This window comes from Seriola aureovittata, chromosome 4, assembly GCF_021018895.1.
Source record: "Seriola aureovittata isolate HTS-2021-v1 ecotype China chromosome 4, ASM2101889v1, whole genome shotgun sequence".
Classification (NCBI taxonomy): domain Eukaryota; kingdom Metazoa; phylum Chordata; class Actinopteri; order Carangiformes; family Carangidae; genus Seriola; species Seriola aureovittata.
In genome coordinates, this window is record NC_079367.1 from 19,641,119 (window position 1) to 19,661,930 (window position 20,812).

General features: G+C 40.0%; 1 protein-coding gene across 14 annotated transcripts; it reads left to right on the plus strand.

The window, feature by feature from the left end:
- The first annotated feature begins 315 nt into the window (after nt 1–315).
- Nucleotides 316–20,540, plus strand: picalmb (phosphatidylinositol binding clathrin assembly protein b). 14 transcript variants are annotated; one of them, XM_056374127.1, is made up of 23 exons: nt 319–1,418; nt 6,598–6,740; nt 6,876–6,951; nt 7,068–7,170; nt 7,997–8,090; nt 8,269–8,380; nt 8,500–8,606; nt 8,712–8,753; nt 9,890–9,975; nt 10,120–10,243; nt 10,364–10,497; nt 11,027–11,127; nt 11,301–11,453; nt 11,887–11,970; nt 13,256–13,348; nt 13,569–13,679; nt 15,424–15,540; nt 15,640–15,670; nt 15,773–15,872; nt 16,064–16,123; nt 17,435–17,539; nt 17,937–18,042; nt 19,087–20,540. In XM_056374127.1, exons 1-22 carry the CDS (start codon nt 1,289–1,291, stop codon nt 18,027–18,029), a joined length of 2,199 nt encoding a protein of 732 aa, XP_056230102.1. In that variant the 5' UTR covers nt 319–1,288; the 3' UTR covers nt 18,030–18,042; nt 19,087–20,540. The 14 variants fall into 14 exon arrangements, with proteins under 14 accessions (XP_056230103.1, XP_056230104.1, XP_056230105.1 ...); XM_056374128.1 differs by lacking the exons at nt 17,937–18,042; nt 19,087–20,540 and adding an exon at nt 17,841–17,930 and having other exon boundaries at nt 316–1,418; nt 10,370–10,497; nt 17,435–17,587; XM_056374129.1 differs by lacking the exon at nt 17,937–18,042 and having other exon boundaries at nt 318–1,418; nt 17,435–17,587.
- Nucleotides 20,541–20,812: the final 272 nt, after the last annotated feature.

A 20,812-nucleotide genomic window follows, 5' to 3' on the forward strand; every position in this document is an offset into this window, starting at 1 on the left:
TGGGGGAAAAGCTTGCAATATGTGGACCTTGAGTTGGCATTGTTCTGTCAAACTGAACTAGTTAAGGTCTTAAAAGTAGATTTCGATATAGATATAGGACCCCCTCTACAAATGACAAAAAGCCAAGAGACATGCAGTAAACCAGGGGGATTTGTTGCCCATGGGGGTCTTGGGCCCTGGGGCAGTTGCCCACTTTACCTGGGTGGGAAACCAGACTTGGTCAGGGTGAATTTATCCTTTGAACACTGTCACACCAAAATATTTAAGGCTTTTGCTCTGAGGAAATTAGGCCATAAACATGTCAGAAATCTGGTTTATAGGTATTTATTTTTTTATTATAAAAATGTCATAATCTGCAAAGATCAACATTTATCTTTTGGACTGTATACATTTAGGAAAGACACAGTATCAAAAAAAAAATTCAAGTTTCCCCTGAATAAATATGGCACTGACAATCAAGGCATCCAAAAAGTCTTGTTTGTTCTTCACTCTGTCAGGCCTGTGGCCTGTTGCTGCTTTTCCCTGTGCTCTTATCAGTGTCCACTCCTCAAACAACACAGACCTCCCGTGATTTAGCATTTGTGAATTTTCTCCCTCCCAGCTGGACTGCGGTCAGTTGGTGTAGCTACACCTGCACCGCAGCGGGGCTTATAGGAAGTCAGCTGTGTACTATCTGATTCAGGGTCTGCAGAGCTGTATTTTGAGCCTTTTACACCTCGGAGTTAAGCAAAGCGAGGCCCGCCATTTCCCCACCTCAGTGCTCTTTTTCTTTCACAGCGAGCAGCGGCGGCAGCGGCAGGAGGAGAAGGAGGAAGAGGAAGAGGAAGAGGAGGTGGAGCGGCGGCGGCGGCAGTAGCAGCGGCGGCGGCGACTGGAGGAGCGGCGGAGGCAGGCAGGAGAGGAGACGCAGGGATCCGGTGTGCCACATCGGGATGAGAGCGACACAGAGACCCGGGTCGGATGAGTCAGCGAGTGGACTTTGCATCCCTGAAATCTGAATGCATTTGGACGGAAGCGAGCGGCGCAACAAGAAAGAAACAAATTAACATTTTTTGATTGTTGTTGTTAGATTCCGCTTCTCTTTATTCCGCCCTCCTCTGGTCCGCGTCTGCCATAGCCTAGGTTTGATTTTTATTTCCACCAAGGTGGGAAAGAAAGGGGGGCTCCGGTAAGGTTGCGGAGGAGGTGGAGGTTTTATTTTATTTTTTATTTTGAAGCTCACATCCGAAGATAACCCGAGGCGAAGCTCACATTTTTTAAAGTCTTTTGTTGCATTGAGTGAGCGAAGATGTCGGGGCAGAGCATTACGGACAGGATAACTGCAGCCCAGCACAGTGTAACGGGATCCGCCGTGTCGAAAACTGTTTGCAAGGCCACCACTCACGAAATAATGGGCCCGAAAAAGAAACATTTGGATTGTGAGTATCTCTAAACAGCACACGAGTTTTCAAGTGATATCACGGCAGGCTCCCTCTCAGTGAAATGCCGCTAAACGGGCTGAGTTATGGCGATGGTGGAGCTACAGGCCTCAAAGCCTCAGGATAGGCTATATGCTACTGCTGGTTCATGTCAGGGAGATTATATTGTTTTAACATCGAGGACAGGCCTTGTTGACATAGTGCTGTACATAATTAGGAAGGTTTTGAAGCTGTAGCAGCCTTTATGAATGCTTATATAAAATGTAATGTTTATTTTTTGCCCTTAGTTGCTGCCAAACTAGCTTGTCTAGCTGTCTGGTTTTGTCCAATCCGCTCTCTTGTCTTTCTGTTTCTCATATTTATTTACCCACTGACTTACAGCTTCAGTGTTTAGTCCACGTAGCAGCAAGTCGGGAATATGTATTTGACAGGTAAGCTTTAAAAGCCAGTGTTAGCAGGTGGGCCCCTGCACTTACAGGCCCTGAATCAACATTTACAGGAATGCTTGCAATCCAATTTCATCTCCCATCTTGGTGGTGCACCTGCAGCCGGACAAGTGTCTGTCTCAGCTCAGTTCCTGCACTGGAGTGAAGTGATTGAGTAATCTGATACCTGCTGCTGTTTCTCCTGGTGGGGTCATGATGCTTCAGGACACAATGTATTGGCAAAAAAATAGTTAGTTAGTTAGTGGGTGAGGAGTGCTCAGGGCATGACAACAGGCTGCTACATCTACACCCAGACATAAGCGTTAGAGCTTAAATCCATGTCTGATGCACTCATAGTCAGAGGAGTCAGTGTCTGTCTGTACTCAGAGATGCAGAGGTAGATTTTCTACATATCGATCTGCACTTGGAGATGCCTGATGGCAGCAATGAAAGTGGTTTTATATGAAGGCCCTGCATCATCAAAAGAGTTCAGTAGCATTCCAGGAAAAAGGTGGATACGGTGTCCTCAGGCTCCGGACCCGTGAACATGGTCTGTGAGATGAATTATAGCAAAAATATGGATTTCTTAACTGGTTAATTTTGGTTCATTGCGTTGAATGTTTTTGGCCTGATGTTATAGTTGCAGGCTTCGCACCTGTTGTGCCACTCTGGTGACTCCCCCGAGGCGAGATGAGTGGAAGTTGGCAGAGTGACACCCCGTTGGCTCATCACCATTCAGCCAGGAATCCAACGTGACTGAGGTGTCTCAGTGCACACAGAACAGACAGCCTACAAGCTCATAGATAATCACATGGTGTCCTCTTGCTTTATGTTGAAACATAAGGGAGGCTTTTCCCGGTTTGAGTGACAGCCAGGAGGAGGAAGACTCAGCAGCAAGTTTGTATTATAAGTTTAGATGGATTCTTTTTGGTGGGCTTAATGTTTCCCCAGCATTATCTCCTTGTCCCAGTTCAGATACAGTAGGAACAATTATTTTTGTATTATTTAGTATATTTCTGGGGGGATTATCTGCATTTTATTAGAGAGATGACAATACTGGAAATGAAGAGCGGCAGATGGGGAACGACAACGAGGGTGCCCCAATTTCATAGAAAGAATCAGGGCAGTGGCCAAAGATCTTTCATTATCGATCAATCATCCGATAATTTTTTTAATGAATGATTTAGTTTATTAAATGCCCACAGACTAAGGTGACGTCTTCAAAGGCTTCTGCCCAACTAACAGTCCGAAACCCAAAGATACTCACTTTATTATTGTATATGACTAAAAAGCATCAAATCATTACATTTGAAAAGCTGGAAACGGCAAATATTTGAATTTTGTGCTTTAAAAAATGACTGAAACAATTATTCAATTATCAAAATGTTTACCAATTAATCCTCTGTCGATCGACTAATCATTGCAGTTCTAGAAAAGGTTTTCTGTTTACTAGCAAATTGCAAATGCATGAAGGCCATAGTGAAAGTGGTATTATGAAGGCACTGCCTCATCATTAGAGTTCAGTAATGATCCAGGAAAAAGATGGATACTGAATCAGTGTATAATGTTCCAGGCTCCAGACACGTCATGATACTTTGTGGAAGAAACGTTTCAAGAAATCAAATGTCTTCACCTGTGATTGTGGATATTTGTGGTGAATATTTTTGGACACGGACACAGAAAAAATTCTAATAAGAGACATGGATCACATTAATGAAAATGATCAATAATTTGGTGAAAAATGCGACATTCTCGCATCCAAGAAGCTGTAAAAAGGGAATGTTTGGCATTTTTACTTGAAAAGTTACATAGATGACTAATCGATTATCAAAATAGTTGCTGAATCAACATTCTGTTGTTTGATCAATTGACTAAGTGTATTACTTATTGATACTAGTGCCAATATCATACCAGGGCAGTTTTTATACCAAAACAATACTTAACTCGTTAACTTACTTTGAGAAATACATAAACACATTTTATAAATGAAACCATGTCCTTAAGTGTTAAAGTTGGTCTGAATACAAGCAGTCATACAAAAATTGGCCTAAAAATTAGCAAATTTCGGCAACATTTTTGAGTCCAATGAACTATGAAAAATTAAGCAAACAAGATTATGAAACTGATGTCAGCTTTTGGCTCTTGACAGTTTTTGATAATCAGTCACTTTTGCTGCTGGGTGATAAATCGATGTTGTAAATAGAGCCCGACTGATATTTGATTTTTTTGGGCCGATACCGTTATCAGGGCGTTTAAAAAGTTCCGATATCAGCCGATCAACTTTAAGCAGAGTGACAGTATTTCACAGTTGTCTCTAAATTTAGTTTTTGACATTTATTTGACATGTGTGAAGAGCTTGGTATTATCTATGTATTACATCATATGAAACACAGTTCATTACTTTGGTTTGGATATCAGAAAAAATCAGAATGTATTCTTAACTGAAAATATATTATCAAATACTCTTAAAGTAGTTGAATTAAGTCACTGTGATTTGATCATTTCAGGCAAGAGAGTTTTAAAACAGACGTGCTCATACTTTAGTCATTTACACACACAAAAATAATCTAAAACAACAAATATGACAATGTTAGAAAGAGCTGAAATATACAAGGATTAATGGCAGTGGCCAGTCCATAGCTTTCCAACAATATCCAATACTGCAATGGCTCATATCATGTCAAACAATATCTAAAAAAGAAAAAGAAAAATGTTGTAATTGATAATTTAGCAACATAACCCATTGTCATGGCTGTTACATTAATTCATTTGTGTCTTATGACTTGATTCAATAAGAAATCAAGAACGTCACCCAGTATGAATATTTAGCAATATGACAGTGCTGTCAGTTCATCCTCCTCCCCCATATTCCTCCTCCTCCTCCTCCTCATCCTCCTCCTCCTCCTCCCTGATCGTGTCCTCTCCATCGTCGTCTTCTCTGGGCAGCTCAGCCACCCATGCTTGCTGCTGCTGCTTCTCTGGAAGGTTATCCTGTCCTACTTAGAGTCCCCCTGCCTTTTGAAAAAGTCAAATATAGGACAGAAAGAGAGGCCCAATTTACCCCGTCAGTCTGATCAGTGCTGTGAATGGTGGGGTCATTAGCACTGATGGGCTCGGCTTCTTTGACAAACATCATTCAACCAGCACATGGATGTAAGATGAGCATATGAGCAGAGGAAGTGGGACAGAGCATGTGTGGCTAACATCTCAATGCTCTGCACCTTATGTCAGTCTGTTGCAAGGATGTTATGCTGCAAATTATGAATTACAATGAAGAGTTTCAGTTTCGACTGCTGCTGCTGAGATCCCTGTTTGCTTTGGCTCTGTAAGATGGTGATTTTATTTATTATGTTTTTATCTAGAAAACATCCTAATTAAACATCCTGTTGCCCCATTTTACTCAGTGTTATAGAGTATTTTGAATAGAATAATAGCATTGTCATACCTCCAGTTATTTAGTGTACAGGCCTAGTAAGGATTCCATTGAGGATTATTTTCATTATCAATTAATGTGTCGATTCATTTTGTTTTATTTAGTTGATTACTTTGTAGCCATTGGACATTTGGACAATAAAATATATAGAAAAGTGGGGGGGGGGGGGGGGGCATCCATAGCCAGAACCATCAAAATATTTCGACTAAATAAGATATAGAAATGTGGTTTTTTCTTTGTTGGTTTTTTTTTTATACTTTTGAAATACCAACAGTCCAACAGATATTTAGTTTACAATTGTATAAAACAAAGAACAACAACAAATACTAGCATTTGAATAGCAAGTCTTTGGCATATGTGGTATAAATTTTCCGCTAAACTGATTATGATGTCGTATGTTGGTTTTTGGAGAAATGTGATGTTCTTTAGATGGATATTCTTTCTTTTTTTTTTTTTTTAAAGCATTTGAAACTGTTTTTCATTCAGCATCCACTTAAATATAGTAATGAACAGTCATCTGTGGATATGTTGACGCTGCTTACAGGTTAACAAACTGCACAGAAGCATGAGTCACATCAGAGACTGTATTTCTTCCAAACACTAGTAGTAGGCAGCAGCAGGTGTTTGTCTGCTCACCACCTCAACATGAGGCCTGTTTGACAATAAATTCGCAGTACATGGGGTTATCTATGACTAACTCTGTCCTTATGGATGAAAAGCATTTACTAAAAGTTTAAAAAATGTTTGTTGGCATTGAAAATACATCAGAAAAATCATCTTACCGTGTCAGTAAATCAGAAAGCAGCACAGTCTGACACTCGTGAATGGACAACGCTGTGTTGTTAATTTAATCATATCATGATGATGCAGCTTTCAAGCTACAGTGTATCACATCTGTATTTAGGGCCACATTAATGATTATTTTCTTTGTTGATTAACTTGCAGGTTATTTTCTCGACTGATGGGTTAACCGTTTGGTTTATAAAATGTCAGAAAAAAGTACAAAATGTCCATCATGATTTCCCTGATCCTAAGGTGATGAATGGATGGATGGATGGAAGGCTTGGAAGCAGGACATTTTTCAATTATCTTAATAGTTGCTGATTCATTTTCTGTCAATCGAATTTTTTCTTCAGACACATTGTTTTTGTAGCTTTGATATTTAAAGCAGCTTGTTTAATATTGGTGACCCTGTATTGCAGCCTTCGCTAATTACACATCACCACATAGCACCATATTATTATTTAGATTATTACAAATCCACTGCCTGATGATGATCAGCTGAACCTCGTGGTCTCATGAACTTATCTTCCTGTTTCAGATTTGATCCACTGCACCAACGAGATGAACGTCAACATTCCCCAACTGGCGGACTCGCTGTTTGAGAGGACCACCAACACCAGCTGGGTGGTTGTGTTTAAGTCACTCATCACCACACACCACCTCATGGTCTATGGCAACGAGGTGAGAAGCTTCAGCAAAGTGGTTTAACCATATCAGAAATTACAAAAGAGTTAAATAACCTCACCGCAGATTACGAATGTATTATTAATCAACACCTTGTTTTCGTTGTGTTTTTTTTTTTTCTCCCTCTTGCAGCGTTTTGTCCAGTACTTGGCTTCAAGGAATACACTTTTCAACCTCAGTAATTTTTTGGACAAAAGTGGGTTACAAGGTAACAGTTGGGTTTGTGGCTGTTGTTGAATTCACTTCTAAGCCTTTATGAATTCATACACAATTTAAAAAAGAAATGATTTTTCATAAGTTCCTACTATCAATTTTTTTCCCCAGGTTATGACATGTCCACATTTATCAGGAGGTATAGTCGATACCTGAATGAGAAAGCTGTTTCATACAGACAGGTTGCCTTTGACTTCACTAAAGTGAAACGCGGGTAAGGACAAACAGTGTTTGGATTCTACAAAATTAAAATTGTAAATATGTATTTTCTATATTTATATATGTGAAAAAGAAAGACTTATGTTATTTCTCAAATTCTTATGATTAATAAATGAATAATTTAGTCTGAAAAATGGCATAGGTTAATGAAAATAGCCATCACTATTCCCCAGAGCTCAAAATAAAGTCTTTAAATAACTTGATTTTTAACTACTGTCCCAAAAAACTGAAAATACATCAAATCCTCACATAGAGAAATGAACCAATTATGTGACTATCAAAATTTTTTAAACCCTACTGTCTATATATATATATATATATATACACACACACACACACACACACACACACACACACACACACACACACACACATATGTATGTATGTATATACACACTTTTTTTCAAATTTTGATAAGATAATCATTTTTGCCATTTTATGCTTAAATGCCAAACCTTTGCTGGTTCCAGCTCCACACCTGTGAGGATTTAATGATTTACTTTGTCAGACATGATAGGACACTCAGTATCTTAGGGACTTTGGACTGCTGGTCGGACACAACAAGACATTTGAAGACCTGACCTTGGGCTGTGGGAAATTATGAAGGCTTATTTTTCCCAATTTTACAAAGAAGACAATTAATCAGGAGAATAATTGGCAGATGAATCGGTAATGAAAATAATTGTTAGTTGCAGCCCTACAATCAGTGTAAACCAAGAATGACTTTGTTATCATGTGTTAAGAGCTTCACTGTTTGCTTTCCCGTCTTCCCTCCCTCCTCTGTGCCCTCCCCTGCTTCAACTCCCCATGTGTCCACAAAGAGTGGACGGCGTAATGAGGACCATGAATACAGAGAAGCTACTCAAGACTATCCCCATTATTCAGAACCAGATGGACGCTCTTCTCGATTTCAATGTGAGTTTAAGGTGAAGCCTCCTGCAGCTCGCGTGTGCAGATTGTGCCGAGTTCGCTGCAAACAAAGTCAGATGCATTACCTGAGTCCACGTATAGTAGCGCTGTGTTTTTTTGTATGGCAACAAATCACTTTGGAGAAGCTTCGAGATAAATGTCTTGGCTGATTGCTTTCCCTCAGGTCAATGCCAACGAGCTGACTAATGGAGTCATCAATGCAGCCTTCATGCTCCTCTTCAAAGACTCCATCCGGCTTTTTGCTGCTTACAATGAAGGCATCATCAACCTGCTTGGTAAGACCTTCAAGGATCACTTTCAGTTTCTACCTTCTCTGTGTCCTTGGTTAATTTTGTCCCAATATTTTGTGGTTTTCCATTGGAAATGAAATCTTTTTATATTTGACACCAAACAGAGAAATACTTTGACATGAAGAAGACTCAGTGTAAAGAAGGTTTGGACATTTACAAGAAGTTTCTCACCCGAATGACTCGGATATCAGAGTTCCTCAAAGTAGCAGAGGTAACTTACACTAAATATTTGTCTTTCTTTTTCCACATATGCCACTGTGAGTGAGTGAACTGTGTGCTGGGTTTAACTGGGTTTCCTGGGGTTTCTGTCTTACAGCAGGTGGGAATCGATCGAGGCGACATTCCAGACCTTTCACAGGTAAGCAGAGCCATCTGAAAACACAGGATTTCTGCTCTCAATAGGAAGTCTTTCCTTGCTTTCTTTCTCTTACTTCCAACTCTAACTGCTCTTTTTTCCATCAGTGTTGTCTTTGTCCAACGACAGTATAGTACATCCAACACAGATGTTCTTTAAAACAAGACGCATTGCATGATTTCCTTCTCGAGCGCATGTTCGCCAGAGGAGGTGGTCTCTTCTTCTCCTGTTTTGTTTCTTCTTCTTCCTCTTCTTATCCTTACCTTCTTCTTCTTCTTCTTCTTCTTCTTCTTCTTCTTCTTCTCCTTCTTTTTACAGTAAATAAAGGTGTAAAGTCCACACTAAGTTTTACAATGGCAAGCCCCTGAGTAAATGTGCACAGTGACAGTTACATGTGTCCTAATTTAAAAGAAGCTGCACATGCTGTTGTGCTGTGGGGACCGATTTTACATCGATGTTTTTAACCCCCGATCTAAATTGCGTTCCCCTCTGACTGTCACCACCTTTATATTCTGTATTTTCCCCTTATCTTTCCACTTTAGTTCACAGTTTGTGTAAGTACTATCATTTCACTCTTCTATGTCCGTGACTTGCCTCAGTGTTGTCTTTTTGCATGCCTCTGCTCTGACTCTGTCTCCTACATCGTGGTGAAAAACAGTTGAAGGAAAAAACTCTCGCTGTGGTAAAATACTGTTCACTTTGGTCTCATTATTGAGGTGTAAATCCAGTGTAGCTCATCTTACTGTAAAAATGGCTTCCCCGTTGTGCTTAGACACGACCAATTCAACAACGCCCGGGTTGTTGAAAGTGCCGTGGTGCAGTACGTCATCCCACACAGATGTTACTCTCATCCAAAGTAGCTTTTGGGCTGGAATGCAGTCATCGATCAGTGGTGGGTAACTAATAGCCCAAAGCTTGTAGTTCACCTTTTGTGGAGCAAAATTAAACCTCCCGATCAAAGGTGTAAATTGGCTGTCTACATACTCCCTAGATTGAATGGTGTGGTGTATCTCATGGTGTGTAGTGTTTTCTGCTCTATCTTGGTTGCCCACCACTGTCCATTATGGTCTTGATGTCCATATAGACTACACTCCCTGTGACTCAGGAACTTGCTGACTCTGTGTTTTCTATCACGGCAGGCTCCCAGTAGCCTTCTCGAAGCTCTGGAGCAGCACTTGGCCTCTTTAGAGGGCAAGAAGGTCAAAGACTCCACTGCAGCCAGCAGGTACAATAATCCTCCCATCACTCTCATCTTTTCCTTTCAGTCTCAGAGTCTGCTTTTATTTCCGTCCATATTGCTGCAAGATTATGAAGCGTTATTAGATCAGCAAAAGCTGCATCTAGTGTGAATTTGTGTTTTTCCCTCCAGGGCCAGCACTCTGTCAAATGCAGTCTCATCGCTGGCCAGCACGGGGATGTCTTTCACTAAAGTGGATGAGCGGGAGAAGCAGGCAGCTCTCGAAGAGGAACAGGCCCGACTCAAAGCTCTGAAGGTTCATAATTCTATTTGGGAAAAAAAACAAAAAAACTTTACACTATATATACATTGAATAAACATGTCTGCAGTTTCTTTGTTGCGTGTATATTTGAGCTGGAACTCCTGAATTATCCAGGAACAGAGGCTTAAGGAGCTCTCCAAGAGGCCCTCCTTCGCTACCACTGATACATCACCTATCTCCACCACCGGAGGCACGATCAGCACAGCACCAGCCATCGACCTCTTCTCCACACCCAGCTGCTCGAATGGGTACTGCCTGGATTTACTGTATATCACTTGTTTAGTTTAAAAAAAACACAGAAAAGACCGTTGAAGAATGCTCCTATAAGGCGTTTCCTTTTTTTAATATCGTCGTTTGTTTGACTGTTTCTTTACTCCCCTAAAATCCAGTTTTACACATTTATTTCCATTTAAGTTGCTTTAGTTGTCGTAGTTATTTTCATAATCTTTTAATTTGCCAATTATTTCCTTGCTTAATTGAAAAAAGTGATATATAATACCTGTTATTATTTCAGTACAAACAAACTGTTTGTTCTACTGAGAAACCCAAAGATATTCATTTCACTAATCATAGCTGACATTATGACACCACATTTTAAGTTAAAAAAAATAAGCTGTGAAACGTTCTTTTGTAATAAGAGTGCCTGTAAAACACAAAGAATATATCAATACAAAGTGTATTTCACTCTTTCACAAAGGGTTTTCGGGCGTGTGCACAGAAAGGGGGTGCTTGTAAAGTGGTGAAAACTTATCTGTCTGTTGGTTTCCCTCCCTGCAGTGCGGTGAAGATGGAGAGTGACCTTTTTGACCTGCAGTCAACTTTCCAGCCCTCCATGCAATCGGGCTCAACAGGGCTTCCAGTGGCAACAGCGTGGGCAGGTAAGGACCTGCCTCTTCGACACCTCCAACCCAACTTCTGTGTTTTCTGGACTTGGGAGACCTGTTCTGCATGCTCTCCTTCTCTTGTTGTTGTCTGACTCTGATGCCCACCTCTTCCTCTCCACTCTCTTCTGTCTTCTTCTGTTCTGTCTCTCTTTCCTCTGCCTGCCTAGATCCTTTCACCTCTGCTGAAGCTGGAGATGATTCCATGCCAAACCTCAACCCTTTCCTCTCAAAACTCGTTGTCGATGCCACTCACTTACCTGTCGTGTCTTCAGACGGTGTTAGCTTTCCCTCTAGGACACCTGGTCATGAAATGTTTGGTGGTAATGACTCATTTTGTTTCTCCTCAAAAGTCCTGTTGCTCTTCTTCATTTCTCTGTAGTCGCGTATACGCATGATTAGTTTGCATGTTTCTGTGCTGCTGTAGTTTCAGTGTTGATTATCTGTCTGTGCAGATGTCTAAATTATCTTTGTTATGTCTCTCTGTAAAATGCACACCATTGCAGTTCATACCAAGCTCAAATTATGTTTTTTTTTGTTTTTTTTTATAGTGAAAGCAAACCTTATCCCCTCTTCTGTATTAAACTAGGACCCTCCATGTCCCACCGTAGCGGCCATACGCCCATGTTGCTTTACAGTTACCTTTCGTCGTCTCTTTTAATGAACAGTTTGGTGTTGTATTGTAATTCAAACATGCCGTAGAGCTTTAAGTATAAACCTGTTTTTCTTTTACCAACACTATTTTTGATTCTCCAGATCGTTACAATCCCTTTATTGACACAAACTCATCCGTTTCAACCAATTACAAACGCACAGTGCGGATAGAACACTCCATCTCAGGTACTATGATGGCTCACCATCTCAGCCTATGTTTCCTGAGCCCTGGCAAACATAGGATCCTGTGAAATACCCCCAGGGCCCCATTTTTTTGATATTTATGATAGCGATGTGGACATAAACTCATATTAAAGGAAAGGTTTGACATTTTAGGAAATGTGCGCATTGGCCTTCCTGCCAAGAGTTGGATGAGAAGATTGACGCCACTCCAGTGTCTGTATAGTAAATATGAAGCTGCAGCCAGAAGCCGGCTAGCTTAGCTTAGCATAAAGACTGGAAACCTTTGGTTCTGTCCAGAGGTAAAGAAAAAACTGCCTAACAGCACCTTGCCAATTCTGTACCATTCGGTACCATTACCCAGCAACCAGCACCAGTGTAATTAGTATGCTAGCATTTTCTGTAGTATTGTCATACACCGGGCAGTAGTATTTTGTGGCCGACCATAATCGGGCTGGAACTGCCCAAGGGATTTTGCAACCGATGGACAACAGCAAAGTTGAGGCTTTGTTGTCCTCTTTTGTACAAATCACATGAAAGGTGATTGTCGCGCTTTTGACACCTCAGTGGATTAATTGGTTTAATTTTCCCAGGGCTTTGGCCTCGCTGTGGAAAATGCAAGTGTCAATGCAGTAGAGGAACTTTTACCCCAGGAAAAGTTCCTGGAACTTTTTCTGGAAAGGCAGCTTTTAGTGATTTTTTTTTTTTTTTTTTCAGAAGTGCTTGTAGGTATATTTTTCTTTCATATTTGACAGAGCCAGACTATCTGCTTACCGCTGTTACCTGTTGCCATTTTTTTCATGCGACCAGTGTGACCCTTATTTATTTGGGGTTACAATGCAAAAGCCTCAACCAGGACAGCTCCAGCATAAACGTTGTACCTGGCTCTACTTGAAGCAACATTGTTTTAACGCAGGGCTGTTTTTGGTCTTAATGCCTCCTTTAGCTAGCTTCCTGTTTACTGTACAGAAAGGAGATTGGTATCAATTGGAAAGTAAGCAAAAAAGCATATTCCCCAAAATGTCAAACTAATTCCTTCAGTCACTGCCTCAGGGTTGCTATGATGCTCTGCACTGTTTTATCCTTCTACAACTCTTAAATTGTTTCAAACACTTAGTATTACACAACTACAAGAGTTTTGTTGTTGTTGTTGTTGTTGGCTGTCTTCTTCCTGCCTGTATTGCTGTCATTTCCCACCTGTCTCTCTGGCCTGGTCTTGAAATGTCTTCTCCTTTTGCTCTTTTTCTTTCTCTTCTTTGTCGTCCTCTTCTTGCTTCCTGTGGCGTGTCAGACTCCTTCTGTGGTCCAGTGTCCATTGCCCAGCACCTCCCACACCAGGCTCCCTTCCCCTCTGAGCCCTCTACTGTAGCAGGTCTATTCAGAGGTAGAGTACTGAAGAACATACAGCAGTAGATCAATGCTAGTTTTCTATTCTGTAGAGAAGCCTGTGGTATTCGGCAGAAGTATCCAGTGATTGATATATGGACACTGTACTTACACAGGCCACTGCAGAAACCAAAAGTCCAAGCAGTGGCTAGTTTTCAGTAATTTCATATTATGCAACTCTGTAACTGCATCTGTCATCTTTCTTACCTCTGATGAAGGATACTCAACACCACAGGGCCCTCCGCAACAGTCAGCAGGGGGACTCCAAGTGGACTTTGAGTCAGTTTTTGGAGCCAAAGCCACAGGCAGCAACAGCGTCAGTTCTGATGGTGAGGATTTCACATTCACACATAAGCAAACATGCCATACCTGTGCAATAAGTTTCTGTGTTTATTTATTTATTTATTTATTTATTTATTTTAGCAAGCCTTATTGTAATGTGCAGATGATGAATTAAAGGTTGTTCTTGCATGAAGCTGACCTCTGTGTTCGGCACGAAAGAAAATCAAATATAAGTCACTCAGCTGAAAAAAGGAGTCGTGTAGAAAACAAGACAAACGTGAAAGGTTTAAAGACAAGGAGGCAACAGTATCTAAAGGCCTTTTGTAGGATGGTTCACTGCGTTTTTCACCAGCTTTTGATGGATCACCTCTAGCTATGGTTGACTGAAGCAATACCAGGGAAATCATGATAGCAGTAATTTGTTTCAGAGAGCTGTGTCTGGTCCTGACATCAGATACAGCTGAAACACTTGCTACGACTCGACCCAATCTTGTAAGTCACCGGTGCAAGAACTGGCGGTTTTCTTCTCTGCGCTATTTTTACTACACTCTGTTAGTATCTGCAAGCAGCCCAAAAGTACAGAATACCACTATGTTCTTGTCTTTGACCAACACTGAGAGAAAATGAGAAACCAGAAAAAAATCTTGAAAAATTTACTTTAGAGATTAAATCAAAAAAAGCTTTTAATTTTTTTTTTTTGTTGCTGCATAGCAGTTAAATTTTCTCACCCCACTAAGAGAATTCTTTCTGATGTTAGTGACTTATAAAAGGTTTAGCTGTTTTGTAGGGCTGCAGCTAATGATTACTTTCATTATGGATTTATCTGCCAAGTACTTTATGGATTTATTTATTCATTGTTTTGTTTATAAAATTGTAAAATATGCACGTCATAATTTCACACTGCCCAAGGCAGTGTGTTCAATGTAATTTGGCAACACTGCTGGTTTACCTGGAAGAAATGTCTTTATTTCACCAGTTTTTTTCACCGGTTCAATAGGGATTTTCACACAATGTGTAAAAAACACAGCTTACATACACTCTGCAAGAATTTCTTTATCAGTTATCCAATGAGAGCTAGACACGCAGAATGGCCAGCCTTCAGCCCAGAAGTTTCAAAATAAAATTAAAAAAAAATAAAATTATAAATATATATATATATTTTTTTTTTGTTTGTTTTGTTTTTTGTCACTGTCAAACTGCCATCACAAAAATAATATAATACCGAAGAATGTAATATAAAACATTGAGTATTTTAAACTGCTAATACAGTTAAAAGATAGTTAAACCAGTTAAACACTAAAAAAAACTTTATTATGTGATTGTAAAAATGACTTTAAAAACTCTCTGAAGCTAAAATATTCAGTCATTCAGATTGTAAATCTAGAATGCCTCTTTTGGCTTCCTAAAAAGGTAAATGTCACCCCCACTGGGTCTAAACTGACCTGATCAATTCCAATAAAAGAAAAATCCATCAGTGAATGTTGGGCCTCTAAAAGCGTCTGGCTACTGGGTGTTTTATGTCTCCTCTTTTGAGGAAGCTCCTGTGCTCAGTCATCCTGTCCTCCTAGTGAGTCATCATGGTGAGCACTCGTTTTCCCCAATATGTACTTTATTACATGGCCAGCTGATCGTGTTTTATATTATTATGAATATATATTATTATATATTTTTATATATTATATATGTTCTGTCAAACCAACAGTCCATCAGCGAATCCTTAGATATGTTATTCAGTTATGAAAATAGTTTGAGTCAGCCGACGAATCATAGTGGCTCTGTTTGTCTTGTCAGATATTACTGGGGGCATCCTGAAACCGACTCTTGCCGGCTCCAACCAGCCGTCCAGTCAGCAGCCAGAGAAGCTGGTGTCAGATGACCTTGACTCCTCCCTGGCTAACCTTGTCGGCAGTGAGTATGCTGCTTTGCTTTAAGCTGCACTAATTAAAGCAAGTGTTTACAAAGGCACAAAACGACATCCAACTCCTCCTATTTGAATTTCCTTTATAGACCTTGGCATTGGAAACGGCACAATGAAAAAGTAAGTGGTGGATCGTCGCTCAGTTGTTACAGAAACAGCAGCAGCTCTGTGCTTTCAGGGCACATACAAGCTGGTGCTAACATCCACTGTCTTAATCTACAGTGACATCCACTGGAGCCAGCCGGGGGAGAAGAGAATGACCGGTGGCACCAACTGGCAGCCCAAGGCGGCGCCAACCACGACCTGGAACCCCGTCTCCATGGTGATACACACAGACCTTTCAGTGTAGTGCTCACGACAACCTGTTTCTGCTTCATCCTCGTCTTATTTTACTGCCAAATGACTGTGGTTGTTGTAATGTGATGCTCTTTTCTACACATTTGTTATACACACAGCTGTTATCAGGTCATTCGTGTTATAAATTCTCACTGGCCTGTTTGTGTGTCTCCTTAGCCGCCGTCAATCATGGCCTTCCCTGCCACCACACCCACAGGCATGATGGGATATGGAATGGTCAGTATTACAGCAAATACACAGAGTGTGCAGCTTTAGTAGCATTTAAGCTTCTGTTCACTCCTCCTTTGTTCTGAAGTCAAAAATTAATCAGATATTTCATTACATTACATTTAATTATTTTCAAATAGTTCATATTTGGTTGAATTACCTTTTCCTGAGCTTTCAACCATTATTGCACAGTCTTCATCAGCAGACAGTTGTCATGGAGATGGAAATGTTGAAATGTGAACTTAGTAGCTGTTATGTTTTCACATCATTTTGTAACTCAGTTCTCTGATGAAGACCAGTATCATGTAGTTGAAAGCATAAGAGGAGGCTAATAAGAATTGGGATTTGTTTTGTCAAACTATATTCTCAAGGTCAAGAATGATCTTTCATGCTGATTTGAATTTGGCTCATATGGCGCTCATATGGTGCATGTTCCTAACTTAATCTGGTGTGTGGGGTCTGTAGGGGCCCCAGCAAATTTTTGCCCCAGGGCCCCCTGGTAATTAATTAATGGCGGCCATGGTTCATGTTAAGTAAATGCCTTTTGTTTTTTACATGCTCCTTATCATTTAGAGAATTAATGAAATGTAGTTAAACTAGGTCAAGTGAGCTGTTGTTTTGCCATTATGAATATTCTCTCAGGTTTCATAAATAAAATGAACACTGGAGGATTTTCAATAGTTGTTATTTCGAGCATGCTCAGCTTATAAATATTTCATAGTAGTGGCAGGCACAAGGCTGTCTTTTATTATTTTTTCTTTTGAAATTAAAATAAAAAACTTTTTTCATTTCCAGTAACAGAAACTGAAGTGATTATGTACCACTGTTGTTTTGCTGATCCACCCATGGTTAGAATAGTTACAAATGACTAATTTTAGTTGAACAAAAGCCACTTGAGTTTGGTTCCCCCCAGTGGTCATACAAAAAATATTTTAAGATGCTAAATACTACACATATAGTAGTGCTTTTAAGCTTCAAAATGAATTAATTGACCGTGGAAACAGTAGTCTAGTCGAGTACAATCTCCCCTCAAGGTCAATTTAATAGCAGTTCTGGAGCTTTTCATCACAACACATTAGCCTCATCAGTAGATGGAGTTTGCACAATTGTCATGAAATGCCAACGTGGAAGCAAAATGAAGAAATTCCTCCACAACTGGGTAAACTGATGAAGATCATGTGATATAATTGAAAGCTCCAGAACAAGTACAAAATGAACCTGAAGGTGAAATTGCTTTGTCAATAGTAAATCTGTAAAGCAAACGACTGAACTACTGTATAACTGAAGCAACTTCTCTGATCTCTCTGCAACACGTTGCAGCCTCCACAAATGGGCTCCATGGGGATGATGAATCCGCCAACTATGATGTACACCCAGCCTGTGATGAGGCCACCCAACCCCTTTGGCTCTGTGTCTAGTGCTCAGGTGGGTGCGCGGCAGTCTGACTACTGCACCGAGCTGATGCACAATGAAGTCAGTATATATTTGCACAGTTATCAGGTTGAGTAAATAGGTGTATCCCTTGTGCTGTGACGTGTACCATAGTTAGTCACTGTGTAAGCCTTGTTGTCAGTGTGAACACTGCTGAAGATGATGACAGTTTTAACAATGGACCCTTCACTCTGTTGAGCTGAAAGGGACAAAACTGTGAATCATCTCCATCATTCTGACTCCCTGTTTTTCCCCAACATCTACTTTTTATTAACCCTTCTTTCATACATCACAGCTTCTCCAAACTAATTTCATCCCTCCTACAGTCTCTGTACTGACTCTCTGACTTCTCCTCTGGTCCTCCTACTTCCTGTATTTCTTCCTGAAATAGCCCTCCGCAGCCTCTAGTCCTTCCAGCCAGAGTCCTCTCCGAGCCCCTGGACAGGACCCGTTTGCACACCTCTCTCTCAAGGATTTCTTGTAGAGCATCTCTTTAGGTACAGCATGGTCTTTGCTTGCGGATGCACCTGCATGCGTTGCATGCCCAGTGCTAATGCCCTTTTGTTTCTTTTTATCTTTGCATACTTGATGTGTTATTCATCTGATTATGTGCTACATGTATCTTTCTTATTTATTCTGTTTAATCTTGGCCTTTGTTGCTTGGATTTCTTGCTGGATTTGATGGGTTGACCACATCTTTAACACATAGCCAGACTCATTCTGACCCTTTGTTCTTCCACTGTCATCACATATTGCTCAAACCTGTTTTTCTCTGAACGTTGTGGCCATTGCTGAATTTAACTAATTGACCGTTCGCTAAGCTCTGGCTCCCTAAGTTACTGTGTTAACTACCGGCTGAAATGATTTTATTACATATAGTTAATTAAGCTAATGTTACTTCCCTGAATTTATTTAATGTTTTCAGCTCATTAAGCTGTTTTAAGTATGCTGAGAGACTGAGGCTAAGGCCGACAAACACAAAGTCTCCATCCTGACCAATTGATTTATGTACAAGTCATGGAAATACATTTTTTTTAAAAACGTCTTTCTTCTTGTAAGAATGAAAATGTAAAATCATATTTCATTCTAACGTGATCCTGTTTGGCTGCTTAGCTTATACTTGTTAATATTTTCATGTTTTACTTTTAATATTATTATTAACTATTAACAGTTCCTGTTTGCTATGTACCATTGGGTGTAGTGACAATTATCAGTGAATTATCAGTGATTGAACTTTAATACTGAAGAAAACTAGTAAACGTGATGATTCTCAGGCAACTTCTGAAGTTATAAGGAACGCCTTTTTGGACTTATTAATTATGGACTATTTGGAATTGACATCAGAGATAATGATATCCTCAGAAAGTCAAAGTCTCACTGAGCCAAAAAAAAAAAAATATGTATCATGTATGTCACATCTATAAGCTCTACATGGACAGTGCTGTTCTGAGGAGGGTTTTAGTGAACGGTCGGTTTACTTGACAATTACTTCCATTCACATTTTATCCTTTCGCTAACATTGTGTGTTGCCCTTCTTGCAGATGCAGTTCATGTAATTTGAAGAAAAGTGTCTCTCGGAAGATGAAGCACTTAGCAGCAAAGCTTTGTCCTCGTTGCAGTCTAACTCTTCAGAGAAACATTCACACACCCCCAAATACAGACATGTCAAGAACACAATGGTACAACGACTGTCAGAAACCATGGTAACCATGTCCAAATGACGTTTGGCGATAGCTCACACCCATTATTCTGTAACTTGTCCGAGACGTCGAGTGATGCTGCTGTCTAACCCCCTTAAGAGGATTCCTTATCCATTTTACAGTGTAATCTGTAAAGATAGTTTTGGGTGCTGAGAAACTTTGATGTTATGTATTTGGAAAATACTGTGGTTGGATGTAAAGGCTTGATGTTCAGCAGTGAGGCGGTGGAAGAAAAAGGAGAGCAGTCCTTCCCTTTCTTGATCCGATCATCAGTCATCCATTCCCTACAGTTATTTAACTGTCACTAAGTAGTGATGCTAATGACGTTTACACCTGTTTAGTTTTTGTCTTTTTTACCGTGTTTACAGTAGACATTCCTTGTGTGTTGTTTGTATTTATTTATGATTATTGGTTTAAGATTGGGGAAAATAATAATGTAAAATCTACAGTACATTGAACACCTGTGGGAGTGCTTCAGCATTAAACAAGGATCTCTGACTATCATTGAGAGGTAGAGTTAAAAATAGCTGTTATATAAATTACACCTATTAAGCGGAATGATAGAGCACTAAATATTCTGAGTTTTGTGTTAAGAAATTTTTTTACTAGATGAAAGATTTCACAATCTCCATTGTACTTCAAGTGCAGGGGTTAGAGTATGAGTCAGTAAACAGTATATAGTCGATTCTGTGCCTAGGGTTTTTTGCAATGGATCAGTTTCCTGTCTTGTTGAGAAACACTTCATCCACGAATCTGAATCGTCGCACTGGGTGGTGGGCTCCATTTGCTTTAAGCTTGGCATGCCATTGACTCACTGACCGTATTCAAGGCTGCCGTTACTCTGAATGTGAAAGAGTTGTCTTCATGTTGCACACATCTTTCCACACTACAGTTCCTCAGTGGGAGTTGGGGGAGGGGAGGGGGGGGTTTATGAGAGGATGGAGTGTGTCTGCTTGCTGGTTAGCTAGTCGCTACGCTAATGGGAGAATGGGTCACAGAATTGATGTAAATTTAATTGTATAAAAGAACCAGAGGACCGGGTTGGAGTGGAGGAGCGCTGTTGATCGGCGCTCTGTGTATATAAAAACTGACTGTTCTTTGAGTGCAAAAGTGAAAGATGTATGAAATATGAAAGCAATTCAATCAAATTTGACTCTACCTAAGTTTGATTCAGGATACTCTCTGCGTTTGTCTCCGCAGATATTTTTCTTTATGTAATTAGAACGTGTAGCAGACAATGACTGAAGTCTTTTCTTTCTTTTACAAATAAAGAGCAGCTTCCACAAACTGTTGCATATGTTTTGTCACGGTGAATAATAATAACTTGTTGTTTAACTGGAGGCAAAGAGGCAGATTTAATACATCATGAAAACCTAAAAGATACACTTTTATAAAAATCAATTTTCTTGATTACTCAGTAAATTGTTAGGGCACCAGGAAATGGTTAAAAATGCCAATCACAATTATCTACAGTCCTTGTTTTCCCTGACCAACAGTGCAGAAGCTCAAAATATTCACTTCAGTGTAATTTCAAGAAAAAGCTGGAAATCATATCTGAGGGGCTTAA

Excerpts from the sequence above, each read along its gene's own strand:
- picalmb (XM_056374126.1), top strand. The coding sequence starts at position 1,289 with ATGTCGGGGCAGAGCATTACGGACAGGATAACTGCAGCCCAGCACAGT. Across the intron at positions 9,976-10,119 it reads GACTCCACTGCAGCCAGCAG|GGCCAGCACTCTGTCAAATG; the intron begins GTACAATAATCC and ends TTTTCCCTCCAG. Across the intron at positions 10,244-10,363 it reads CCCGACTCAAAGCTCTGAAG|GAACAGAGGCTTAAGGAGCT; the intron begins GTTCATAATTCT and ends TGAATTATCCAG.